Source organism: Salarias fasciatus, chromosome 7 (genome assembly GCF_902148845.1).
Source record: "Salarias fasciatus chromosome 7, fSalaFa1.1, whole genome shotgun sequence".
Lineage (NCBI taxonomy): Eukaryota > Metazoa > Chordata > Actinopteri > Blenniiformes > Blenniidae > Salarias > Salarias fasciatus.
This window is the reverse complement of record NC_043751.1, coordinates 2,838,249-2,852,186: the sequence shown is the minus strand read 5'-3', so window position 1 is coordinate 2,852,186 and position 13,938 is coordinate 2,838,249. Positions and strand designations below refer to the sequence as shown.

Genomic DNA, 13,938 nt, shown 5'->3' with positions numbered 1-13,938 from the left:
TCCGCGCGCCGCGGACCGCCAGTTGTAAAGCTGGACAGAGCAGATCGCTCCACACAGGAAGTCGGGAACGGAAAATACGAGAGAATCCGGTCAATTTTTACATTAAAATGACGTAAAATAACAAATTATGTTGCTTTTCGGTTTTCCTTTTCAGATAAACACACACACACACACACACACACACACAGGGAGAGAGGGCGACAGAGAGAGGGGCCGCACGCCGCTCCACTCCGATCACACCCCCCTTCACAATGTTGTGTGATTATATCTGGTGTTTGTTGTTGGTGACTGATCTGAGCTGTGGCGGAGGTCTGCCTCTCTGAGTGCCAATTTCTACTTTACTTATTTTTTTGTTTATTTCTTTTTTATTATTAGTTTTTATTTATTTATTTATTCTTTTCTCTTTCTCTCTCCCTTTATGTGTGTGTGTTTGTCGGTTTGGCCTGATGGTTGGGGTGGGGGTGGGGGTGGGATGGTTGGTGGGGTTCTTGGTGGACGGACCTGACGACACCCGGCAGAGCTGCCTACCTCTGTCCAGAAGCAGCTGCAGAGCTCCACAGCCTTGAAGCTGCACTTCCTCCAGGGCTGGAAACGTCTTCATGGCCTGAACCACCAGAGCAAACACATCGTCTTCCTCCTCCAGCACCATCAGGAGGGTCAGGTCTGAGGAAACAACACTCCTGACTTCAGCTGCAGTTATCAGGTCGGTTCGTCCTCCAGCCAGGGCGGGGCATCCGCCAACACCCTGACCCAGACTACTGAACTGAGAGTGCATCGATCTGATGGGATCTGATTGGTGAAGACCTCCAGGTGCGTCAGCACTGAGCCTCAGCAGTGTTTAGAAATGAGGCCCTGCTGTTTTCCTGCTGATTGTGCATTTGTCATCTGTCTGTCTTCCCTGGAGCCACAAGTTGTCTCACATCACACATCCTCAGTGAAAATCACGCCGTTTTAGTCCTTCTGTCTGTTCTGAAGCTGTTCCACGGGGTGGTGGGCGGAGTCAAACCTGATCGCAGCAGCAGAGCCAGAGCTCGAAGTCCCACCATGGTCACCCGACGGTCAGTCCTGAACTGAGACAGCACCCTCAGGATCTGCCTGAAAACACAGTCACACTCCATCATTCCACCTCCTCGTGTTTCTGAAGTCCTGAGGAGCCCACATAGTGAGCTGGGTGAGGAACACTGTCTCCACTCCTGTGCAGCTCAGTTAATGCTTGTTACTTCCACCAAGGACTTCCTGTTTCTGGCAGGTTTCTTTGTCTGTCAGCAACAAAACACAACAGAATGCAGTTTTTTTACTGATATTGTTGAAGTTTTCAGGGAATGTCCAAAATGGGTGCTGGAATAAGATTAAATTCTGGTTCTTTTAAAAGACAGGTAGTGGCGAGAGTAAAGTTACCTCTACTAGTTTCGGTCACATCCAGCGACCTTCCTCAGGAGGCACGTGACGTGATGGGAAGTGACGTGTCAAATAGGCTGCTGGCTGCCATCAGGTGACGTGCCGCCTGAGGAAGGTCGCTGGATGTGACCGAAACTAGTAGAGGTAACTTTACTCTCGCCACTACCTGTCTTTTAAAAGAACCTTTTAGCTGCTAAGTTAATTGAAGACAGTATGAACCTTTACCAAAAGATTAAGTTCTGGCAGTGATCTGGATTAAATGAGGGATTCTGACTCAATTTGAAATGGTTGCCTTCCGGTCAAGGGAGGTAACTGGGAGGGAGGGGAGGCGCTCTCTGAGTGCTTCTTAGTTTCTCCTGTAATGAACAGACCCTTGGTGCAGAATGAAAAACTGCTATTTCACGTCAACGTCAGAAACGATGTTCTGACCGTACTCTTCCTCACGTCTTCATATTCAAAGGTGTTGTTAAACTTGTACTTGTACTTGTGTTCGCGTGGCCATTAGGTGACCGTGGCGACCAGCATCCTGAAGGTGACTCTGTCCTGGGCGTTGCGTATAAGATCGGGCAGTGGGCGGTCCTCGGAGACTTGTTTCAGCCAGGAAAGCCTCGGACGGCCGCGGGGGCGCTTCCAGTCATTTGGCGGACGGAGGGTGGCCTCAGCGACGATAGCTTTGACAGGAATGTCATTGCCAAGGAAAGAGATGTGTCCGAAGAGTTGTAGTCTTCTTCACTTGATGATGGTCGAGAGCGGTACGGGATCACCGGCTCCGGCGTATACAGCCTCGTTTCTGACGTGATGAAACCGCCTGATGCCGAGAATATTGCGAAGGCAGTTGCGGTGAAAAGCGTCCAGTCGTCTTGTTTGTTCATGCGAAAGTGTCCATGTTTCACTCCCATAGAGGAGAACGGGGAGTACAACTGAATTTAACAGGCGTATCTTGGTGGCTAGTCGGATGTTGCTGTGTCGCCATACGGGGTGCAGGCGTCCAAAGGAGCTGCGGACCAGTTGCAAGCGTCTTATGATCTCTAAGTCGGAAGAACAGTCGAAAGTGATTTTGGCTCCAAGATAGATAAAATCATCTACTACCTCGACTTGATCGTTAGCAGCAGTTCGAAGTGGTTGTAAGGGGGGTAGGAAGGCGGAGAGGGATTGTACCTTGGTTTTGCCCCAGTTTATAGTGAGTCCGAGAGGTGTCGCTTCTTCTTGAAGGATGACAAGAGCATCAGAGACGGTGTCGATAAGCTCCGCAAACATAACAACATCGTCTGCATAACAGAGGTCAGTGATGCGGGAATGACATTGAACTCCGGTGTCTGGGCTACGTGCTAAGGCGCTGTTTATCCAGTAATCGACTGCTACGTTGAAGAGGTTCGGGGCAGCGATGCATCCTTGACCAACTCCAGATGTCGTTTTGAAGGGATTGGATATCAATCCATCTGCACGAATACGACATGTAGTATCAGTATAGAGGTCTCTTAGGATGTTAATGTATTTACTTGGAATGCCAATGCCCTGAAGGAGTAGCCATAAAGCTGAGCGGTCCAAGGAGTCAAAAACACCTTTAAGGTTGACGTAAGCTGCGAATAGCGCTTTTCGGTATTCTCTTCTTCATTGAGCCATGATCCGGAGAGCAAGGATGCAGTGAGTCGTAGAGCGACGAGGAGTGAAACCTGCCTGCTGAGGACGCCTGACCAAGAGAAGGTGTGACCGGATGCATTGTAGTAGGACAGAGGTAAATACTTTTGAGGGGACCGACTAGGGTTGGGCGCTATGAAAAAAAGCTTGTATCACGGTATCAGAAATGTCATATCACGGTAACGGTATATATCACGGTATTATTTTCCCCCTGTAAATTCAAATAATTGCTTAAAAATAACCAAACTGTCACATTTGCTCATTGTCTTTTATTTTTTAAACTCCGGTTTATATAACTTGAATTATTTCAAAAAAATTCACAACATGAAAGAACTAAAGACCTGAGTTTTCAGCGTCACTCCTGGAGCCGCTAGTCTCTGCATCCGCCATTATGGCTCCCACCCCTCCTGGATACGCTGGTGTTGTTTGCGAACGCACCCTGTGCTGACCTGACCAATGAAACGCAGCGAACAAACCCCACATGACGTCGGGACACGCTGTGAAAATGCACAAACGCACCCAAGCAACTGCGCTCCAGCTGTCCTGTTGGCGAGACTTGTAGCAGACATCTGCGCTCTCTCCGGTACGGCATGGCAAAATTTCAACCGGTACACACTTTTACACCGTCGCACGGTGTTATACCATCATATGGTCCAGCCCTAGGACCGACAGTAGGGTGATTGGTCGATAGTTGGAAGGATCACGGGCGTCGCCTTTGTTTTTGTAGACTGAGATAACGATACCCTCTTTCCATTCTTGGGGGACACTTTCGGAGTCCCAGATTTTGTAAAAGAGGGCCTTGAGGTGAGTGGCACTATCAGATATTGTGGATTTTAGCAACTCTGCAGTGATGCCATCTGAGCCAGGCACGCATCCAGTTGGGAGCTTCTGTAAAGTGTTCGTCAATTCAGCTAAGGAGGGTGGCTCAAGCGAGATTGTGTCTGATGGTGTGCCTGCGCTGGCAAAGTTTTGCAGTCTGGCGCATGGAGCTGGAGCAGATCTCCACAAAACTCTCTCGTAGTGCTCCCTCCAGCGGTCTAATTTAGCTTTAGTCTCAGTGAGTATGGATCCACTTGACGAGAGGAGCGGAGTGGAATGCGAAGCTGAAATATTCTTCTTGTGAGAGGCAGAGTTCTTTAATGCTTTTGAAGGCTGAGCGTAAATTACCGTGATGAAAGTCTCTGTCTGCTCTGTCAGCGATACTGTTCAGCCAGAGTGTTCTGTCCTTGCGGATGTTTCTCCTTCGGATCTTTTTCAGGGCTTTATAGCGGGTTGTGTCGCCATTCAAGCGAGCCTCGTGACATTTTTCCACCACGTCCAGAGTTGTTGACGAGATCCACTTTTTTATCTTCTTACGCTTCTTACCCAGAATAGTCTAGGCAGCGGAGATTAAAGTGGTTGAGATCTGTCGCCACGATGTTAAACTGCTAGGTAAATATTCTTTTTAATAAACAAGACATTATGCATGCATTTCTCCTGCTGCTTCCTTTGGTGCAATCAATTTTTATCTAAAGCGACAACAACAGTCATCATTTCATGTGCGTGAGCCATCTTCGGGGATAATGTAGAGGAAAAGAGACCAACTGGACATTGTGTCAACACTAAGTCCATTACTGCTGTACTCTGATAAGGGACACTTAATGTGCTCTACTGTTAGAAACAAACAGGCAAAAAATTGCCACATTTCAGTATTTGTGATTGTGCAGCTGAACAGGTGCAACAGAGACACCCGGTGGCTGTGCCGTCACTTACTGGTGCACTCCCAGAACCTCCCAGTCCCTCCCCTCCTGCAGAGGCCTGGTCAGCAGCTCCAGAGTCGCAGGGCAGAGTTCAATCAGCCGACAGAGCAGAGCCCAGCCCACCTGAAGAGAGACGAGCAGCAGCAGTCAGCTCTGGACACCCAGCACAAGATGAGGACAGGGGACCTCAACAGCGTCCAGATGAGACAGGGGACGCTTCAACAGCGCCAGACGAGACAGAGGAACGTATTGGGTATTTTTCTCTCTGATTCAGGGCTTCTGGGTGTTTTTCCCAGTCTTTCTGTCTTTCTCCTCAGACCCTGAATATAAGATTGTCTCACAATTTCAGAACTGTTTCCTCGACATAACCTTGTCCTATATCCAGAACAAGCTCTCAAGGAAATGACCCGTTGTCTGGTCAATGTTCCTGATGTGGAAGTGGGAATTTCCCAACTACAAACCTGAAACGAGAGCTGGAGTCCGTCCCACCTGCTGGCCAGACAGGAAAGATGAAGATGCGTCACACTGTGATTGTGTGAACGGATGTGTTTTTACTGATCTAAATGCTGGCTATGAGTCTAACAGGAGCTCAGAGTGTTTCTGTCCAACAGGCTGAGGAGGATGAGCTGGTCCACCTTCAGGGGGCTGACACCATGCAGACCAGCAGTAAACTGAAGAGGCTGACGTGAGGAGGTACCTGCTGGACGCCTCTGCTGCTGCTGTAGGCCGACAGCATCACGCTGACCGGGACGTGGACGTCCTTCCCTTCAAACAGCTCCGCAGCTGGAACAGAAGGAGGCCAGAGAGGAGAGAGTTTCTTTTCATCTGTTGCATTTTTAATTTCTTCAATGGCTTCAACCAATACCAGCGATGTTGATCAGTTTGATTTGAATCCATACTGACACTCAGAGACAGTTTGTGTTTTTCTATTAAGTCTATTAATCAAAGTTTTTCTAGTATTTTAAAGAATTGTGAGAGTCAAGCCATGTTCAGACCGAACAAGAAGTTGAACGCGTGTCAATTTTGAGGTCCGGCGCTGAACAACGCCAGGCCCCCTGTCTTAATGTAGAAACATTTACAAGATACCTGATTCAATGTCACACACATTGTTAGATTCTTGGAAAAAGACAGTTTAAATTTGTAAACTGGGTAATCAGATGAAAATGTTAAGGTGGTGCAGATTTGACTTGACTGGCAGCTGATCAGCACACGCATCACCACTCCGAAAAACTGTCACACAATTCTGAACGTGCAAAGAAGATAGCAAAATCCATCGCCTGTTTCATCACAAAACACTGAACCTGGCAGCCCAGTGAGCTCTGAAGCTCAGTACTGTGTCATGGGTGCTCAGGAGGTTTCCGCCAGTCACTGGCTGTTTCCACAGGAGTGTCCTGGAAGACAGTCAGAAGGCTCCTGGTTTGGAAGATCACAAGCTGCAAATCGACGTTGCGACCAGATGGAATAGTGCAGACGATGGTCGGCAGGTTTCTGGAGCCGCAGCCGGTGTAGGTACCAGATGTGTCCGGCCTGCCAAATCTGTCCGGGGCCGCGCCTGCCGATGACCTGTCACATTCTGATTGGGCCAAACGCGTATCCGATGACGTGGCACATTCTGATTGGGTTTAATGACATATCACAGTATGATTGACAGTATGATAGGTTGTAAAAATACAGCGTTTGTTTTGATACCGGTGAAGAGCGAGATGACAGCGAACGACATGGAGAACAAGAAGGAGAACGTGCAGCAGAACGAGAAAGCGTTTTATAGGAGATCTGGGTGGGACATGTGAAAGCCACCAGTCACCACCGTCATTACCACCACTGTGGGGAAAAAACGTGTTTTTGTTTTTTTTCCTGTGTGTAGCACAAATGTTTTGTGTATGACATGTGCAATATAATTGTGAGGTTTGCAGCTCTTTTTGGTTTTATGTCTATGTTGACTTAAAAAAATTTTTTGTCTTTGTCAATGTGAAATTGTGCTGGGAAGAAAAATAGATTAACAGAAAAACAGTATTGCAGCCCTGCTTTCATTGCAGTTGACACATGCATGCCAAATAAGTACTATAGTTATTCTACACTTCAGTCAACATCTGTTTTTTAGATAACTGGAAAAAATGAAAATTCAGCTGTTAAAGCACAGCCACTGCTCACTGTGGTGAGCGTCAGGCTGTGCTTAAGGTAAGATTTACACTTTATTGTGCTGGTGTAGTGTATACAACATTAATATTTAGGTCTCAGTAGCCTTAAAATTCCGTCCAAAATAGATCCAGCTATTACATATAAATGAAAACTTGTGTACGACTCGCTATATTCAAAAAAAAAAAAAAAAAGGTTTGTGGTGTCCTTGCATTTCCTTCCTCCCCTACACCTCCTTTTATTTTTGTGGCCTGGTCTGTTCACTAATGTGGTTCAAAAAGAAAAAAAAAAAAAAAAAAAAAAAAAAAAAAATGTATGTATGGTTCTGTAATTTTCTGTGTTGGTTGTCGGCTCTGTTTTGGTGTTGTCTAGATTGGGGGTTTGGGATTGTTCTAGGTTGCGTGTGGTGCGTCGACAACACTGTTTTGTATTGTGACTTTGTACATAGGTTGTACAAAGATTCAGTCTCGTCCTGCTGCTAACATTAAAATCTGTTCGGATAGTAAAAGGCTACAATCATACAATATTGCACGCCCCAGCTGCCGAACAGGACAAGGGAAAAAAAAAATAAAATAAAAAAAAAATAAATGAAAACTTGTGAGAAATCCATAGAACTTTGTAAAGAGGATTGGAAATGATGTGACCCTTAAGGGTGCTTTCACACCGACTAGTCCTGGAGTGGTTCGGTTCAGACATAAACTACTCATAAACATCGCAGCTGTCAACCAGTTCGGTTCATTCACACCACTTGTTTTTGCAGACGAACTATCCACTATGACCCTCCTGCCCCTTGGTGGCGCTGTTCACACAATAGTGTGTTTTGGGTGACGGAAGTGAACCCTGATTGGCCAGCATGTGTGACGTGATGCGCCGCGCGGCTTGTTACGGAAGCCTCCGCCGACCAAAAAGCCTTCTCCACAACAGAGCGGACAGGACCGAGGCCGGTCAGCGTTCACACCAGCAGCGGACCGCACCGAGACCGCACCGAGACCGCCTCCTCCAGGAGGTCTCGGTACGGTTCTTTGTCCCGGACCAAAACTAACTGGTCCGTTTTCACACCAGCGCGTATGAACCGACCCTGCAGGAGTTCTGGACTCTAGTCCGCTTCCAGTGGACCACATGCTGCAGGTGTGAAAGCAGCCTAAAGCAGAACTATGCAAGATTTGCTGTAGCGCTCCCCCTACTGGTCTCCTGTGAAAGCTCACTGTCATAAACGTCCTCCGCATCACCCCCCCTCCCCCACCTCCGCCCCCACGTGCAGAGAGCGTCCCACTCCCGTTTCATTTTTTTCTGCTAGTTAGACAAAGTTTTTTTCTGTCTTTTTGGTTCTGCCCTCCGTGAGCACCTCAGGGTGGCGTTGCTAACGCTAGCGAGGGTTTCATGTTTGTTTTACGCGCTTTTGTTAAATCTTCTGCAGCAGCAGTTCCTCGCGCTGCCTCCTCCGGTTCTCCCTCTGTCGTAGACATGCCCGCCTCACACACTCAGACTTATTGGAAAACAAACACACTCAGACCTGCTGCTTTCAGCTCAGTGCAGCGAACTCACTCGCGCTCACTTCTACCAGAGGAGGTGCCACTCCTCTTTATTTTTCAGTGACCAAACAGAAATTAGAACCAATCAACACATCATGCAAAGATCATCTATTGCAACACAATGACAGATCTCGCACTCCAACAGCTTTTATCCTTGTCCTCCCGTCTGAGTGCCGTAAAGCAGGTTTGTTCTCTCAGATGTCGTCGGGTCGCTCCTCTGAAATTGCAAGCGCTGTTTTCAGGACGCAGACCCCGGGGGGAGTGGAGGGACCGGAGAATCACCGGGACAAGTGTTTGTTTACCCCCACAGGGATTCTGTAACACATTTATTGAGGTAAAAAAGTTGCATAGTTCTGCTTTAAAGCCTGTGACAAAGCAGGATAACTTTGTTGCAGTCCTGCTGTCTTAAACATAAATTCACAGTGGAGCAAAAGTATGGAAATTACTGTGTTGTTAAACAGCTTGTGCAGGGAGGAGCTGCTGCTGTCTGGAGTCCTGGTGAACATGCAGAGGCTTCCATGGTGTAATCTAACGTGCCTTACTTAAACATGCACTGTTACTTGCATCATTTTCTGTTGAACACAGGTAATAGTCTGCTCCAGAACGGACTGAAAACAGAAGCTAACTCCCACTGTCTGCCTGACTACCTTCAGTTACATCGAGGGGTTCACTTTTGAACAATATTGTTATTTCTTAATATCCAAAATTGTATTGATATGTTCACCAATCCAGGTTTGATGTGGTTGGACTGAAATGTTATCAGTCATTAAATTATGAAACTTACTGACCTAACCCTGTTGTTCACACTGCTGTCAGTGTCTGATGGTTCGGCTGTGTCATATTATCAAGCTTTTACATTCTTTAATGAATTTTATGTTATTAAGGGTTTATCAACTGTCCTCCATTAGTTTGTGTAAAAAATAACCATTCCATCTGGCTTGTGGTCTTTTTGTGTTGTGTTTTCTGATTTGCCGTTGTGTTTTCTGATTTGCCGTTGTGTTTTGCACCTCAGGGCCACCGTAGATACATGCTTCACAAAAAGCCCCATGATTGATTCTTTACTCTTTTACTCTCGCCATTTCCTCCTATTTACTTTGTTCTGCTGTTAACTACAGTAGTGGTGTATTTTCACCAACACGGTTGAACACGCACAAGTAAAGTCAGCTCAGACCAGCTAATCTCTTACTGCTAAAACTGATCACAAAGTAGCATTTGAAGTTAACAACATGCAGGGTTTCCGCCAGACCTTTTCAGTCCGGGCGCCCTGCCTGCGCTAGGGTGTGCAGCACCCGGACAACGGAGAAGAAGAAGAAGAAGAAAAAAAAAACTCTCCGACGCTCGAACATGGCAGCGTTAGCAGCGTTAGCAGCGTTAGCAGCGTTAGCAGCGCGGCACGACGCTCCCCGGCCAAACTTTTTTCTGCAGTAAACACTGATCTGCTGCAGACTGGAGCCACAGAGCCACAAAAACGTTGAAATGTTCAACAAATCCATGATTCACTGCAGATGCAACAGGTTCAGGCTTTTTCCACAGCCTGGATTCCACTGAGAACACTCTGCTCTGACGGAAATGATGCAGCAGCGGGCCACAGGGGTCCTTTCTTGAGGGGCAGCTTTAGCTGCCCGCACATGTGCCTGATCAAAAATTGCATCATTTTATAGAATGGATGAAAAATCGGCTTTTTAAAAGAAAATACAGCCGATGGCCAATGGAGAAAAATGTCCAAATATCGGCCCGATATATCGGCCGGCCGATAAATCGGTCGACCTCTAAAATTAAGGGATTCTTTATAAAAATAATTTGCCTACTCCTGCCAAAAATAAATGAAGTAAAAATTTAATATTGTGCGTCAAGATTTAATTTTTGGATAGTCATTTTTGAAGTCCTCTGGCAGCTGTCGTGGTGACGCTGAAAATTTGTTCGTTTAGGAATGGACGGTTTCTGGCAAAGAGGGCACACTGGCTTGTTATTTACTTCCACAAAAGCCAATTCTTCCTCCCAAGACGGTTGAAATTTCCTGTGTTCATCGCATAACTTTCGTTTAACTTTACCAGTGGCAGCCATGAACTCCACTTCGATCAGTCTTCTTTGAGTCTTTTGTTTTTGGCAGTGAGCAAACAGCCTATTGGTGCATTACGGCCACCAACTGGTACAGCCCCACAATTGCAACACTTACCTGCCGGTTGTCAGTCGGTCAAACATACTGCCCTCTGGTGTCCGCATATCAGAAAAGTTTTTTCCTCATTAAAAGTAGATATTATTTTTTATTGCTTACAGTCAGCCGTGGGCCTCACCGTTACAGCATGCGGGCCGCATGCAGCCCGCGGGCCACGGGTTGAGTAGCGCAGAACTACAGCATTAAAACCTTGAACTACAACATTAAAATTAAACTAAGGATAGACCGATACATCGGCCGGCCCATATTTGGGGCCGATATCTGAGTTTTTTTCACTTGTATCGGCATTGGCCGATACGTGCGAGGATTTGCGGATTTGTTTTGGTTTTAATGATGCCTAAATACTTGTTTTCTTTTATTTTATAGGCATTATTTGAATAATTAAAAGCACCAAACACTTTTCATTCATTTTTAAGTATGTTTCATAAAGTTGAACACATCTGTTATGATTTTTTACTGTTCAGTAAACATTTATTTTAAGCTTGAGACCTGTAATATTTGTTATTGTGTCATTTTTTGATGTAAATTGAGGAAGCAAAAAGCAGTATCGGCCCTAAATATCGGCTCAAGAAAATCGGCAGTCCATAATCGGCCATCAGCTAAGGGTGATGGAAAAAAAATCCATATCAGCATCAGCCCTAAAAAATCCATATCGGTCTATCCCTAATACAAACCACAAAGTTTACTAATAGTTCCAAAGGTACATTTGTTCATAAAAGTATACTTAATAAAATCAATTATTTCAGGTGAGATAAATACTTTCACACTTTCAACCAGGACAAACTGAAAATATGGAGATTTTTCAGTAAAATGCTTCTTTATCTGAATACGATATAAGCTGGCCTCTTTTCGAAGCGTTTCCTCAGAACTTTTCCACATGGTACTCCACAGTGTGTCCACACTGCACTTAGAAAGTGATGCTGGGTTTTATTTCTGCACATTTCTTTAACTGGTCCTCCATTATGAGTCAATGGATGGAGACTGAAAACACTTATACGGCAAGCCATTTTAACATTTAATGCCGAGATTGCACTATCCTGAACTAAGACTGCGGATATCCGCAACTCCATTCTGACTCGGCGTAATGAATTTTGGATATCCGGAATTTTCATTAAAGATATCTATAATGTAATTTTGACTATCCGAAAGGACTGATAGAGATATCTACATTTCAGTTTTGCCTAGTCGAAACTGAGATTTAGATAACTCTAATGACGTCACTGAAACGTCATGAAACGCATCACATATCCTAAATGACAATTACAGATATCCGTAATTCAGTTTCCACTAGGCGAAATGTAAGTTAAAGATATCTTAAACGTCGGAATGACGTTGCTCTATTTTAGATGTCCAGAAATGCGTAACTTCCCAACGCCAGAAAAAACAGGAAGCTTATGGCAAATGAAGCTGTTCCATGGCGGCAGTATTAAACAATATTGTACAAAAATACCACGGAGTAGAACGAGCCCTCAGTCAGGGCGTCTGCGGGGAGAGAGAGCGTCGTGCTGTCCAAAGCTGTCAAAGTAATGTGGAATGAATTGAACATTTGCTGTCGCCGGACACATAAAATGCGCTTATAGCCTCTTTAGATGAGCTACGAACGCTCATTTACACAAATGTAGCGGCCGTGGGAAACCGAGGTTTCTCTGTGAGTCGCATTTGTGGCATTTAGAGCCGTTAGTGGATCAAGAACTGTTGTTATATAAAGCAGTGTCTAACTCTGACCAGTAGAGGGCGCGTTCGCTACACGGTGTGTTCAGGTACAGGGATAGTCTCACGTGATTACACTCCGAAAACGGTAACACACAGGGAAGCCCTGAATGTATCAACTGTGGTGTTAAAATACATATTTTCGCTCTTTACAGAATCAAAATAAAAGAAATTCAAGTTAAACGTGTAGTGGAGTGCCACTTCTCCTCGTGCCACGCTACACATTCGGTTCAAATCAGCATTTCACCTCTTTCCGCCTGAAAGCTGGAGGAGTAATTTCACGACATTATGGATATCTGCAACGTCATTTCGTCTAGTCAAAACTGTCATTGAAGATAGGGCTGCACCATTATGGCCAAAATGATAATCACGATTATTTTTGTCAATATTGTAATCACGATTATTCATTATGTTATGTAAAACATACCTTTTTATTGCACTTTTTTTTTAAACAAACAAGTGTCAAATTGAAGATGTGCGTCTTCAGCACTTCAGCGAAGTCTGGTGTGCATGCGCACATAATTGAAGATGTTTTAACTAGAATCTAAACAACTATTTAGAACCATGTCAATGTTGTGAACGATCGCTTTCCCTTAGAAACGAACATATAGACGCGCCGACTGAGTTTCTACAAATGTTTGACCAGACGTCTGTTCTGAAAAGAGCCGGATTATGACTTTGGAACCTGAACGCCTCACAGCTGAGCGACCGTCACCTGCATCCTGAGAGCAACACGATGATCACTGAACAACAAGATGAAGATAAAACAACAGCAGAACAGTAAACAGTCACGCTAAACCCAGAAATGAAACCTACCAGAACACTGGGTGCGTTTACATGCAGTCAATAACCCTTTCTTAACCAGAATATTAGCAATAACCCGGTTGCGCACAGCCATGTAAACACATGCAAAAACTTGAATATGCTCATATTCCGGTTTTTAAAAACCTGAATATTACCCCTGGGTTACTCCTTTTCTAACCTGAATTTCTGGTCATATAAACGCGCATCGGAATATCCCAGTCGAAAGGGACATGAAATACTGCTCTGCGCATGTTCTACCCACAAGGAATCTCGGTCATTTGAGTCCAGGAACTACTTGTGACACAGTTTAACTGCTACTAAGTAAATAAAATGTGCCAAAACGATCGTTCAGTTCTTCTCTTTTACTGAAAAAAATGGTGCATCGCATTATTAAACATATTACCACGTCTCGCTGGCTTACTTTTTTTCTAACAACATGCAGTCTGTGTCTGTGTAAAATAAGGTTGAACATGCAAACAGCACACCTAGTGGCATAAAGTGCAAATGCAGTCATGGCGTCATCTATGCTCCGCGGTTTGAATGGGGAGATCCCTGATCATGTAAACAGGAGTAACTCTGTCTGTTTAAGCATGTAAACGGGTTATTCCAAATGATTCAGAAACCGGAATATTGACCTTAACCTGAATATTGAGTGCATGTAAACGTAGTCACTGATTCCCTCGTTCTCTCCAAGCCGCCGCTACGCCGCTCACATCCTGAACTGTCCGTCAATAACAACCTTTCCCGTTCCGTCCCAGACGCTCAGCGTTTACATCTTCTTTCCACCGGTACAGAAGTTGAGATG

At 45.3% G+C, this 13,938-nt stretch overlaps 1 protein-coding gene across 3 annotated transcripts in view; it reads right to left on the bottom strand.

Annotated features, from left to right (window-relative positions):
• The window catches only part of lrrk2 (leucine-rich repeat kinase 2), a 178,063-nt gene that overhangs the window by 157,121 nt on the left and 7,004 nt on the right, over positions 1–13,938 (bottom strand). For all 3 annotated transcript variants that reach the window (XM_030095652.1, XM_030095654.1, XM_030095653.1), the window contains exons 2-5: positions 5,473–5,558; positions 4,789–4,898; positions 1,007–1,095; positions 529–663 (exon numbers count right to left, since the gene is read on the bottom strand). In XM_030095652.1, the coding sequence (XP_029951512.1) occupies positions 529–663; positions 1,007–1,095; positions 4,789–4,898; positions 5,473–5,558 (420 nt within the window). The remainder of the gene's footprint in view (positions 1–528; positions 664–1,006; positions 1,096–4,788; positions 4,899–5,472; positions 5,559–13,938) is intronic.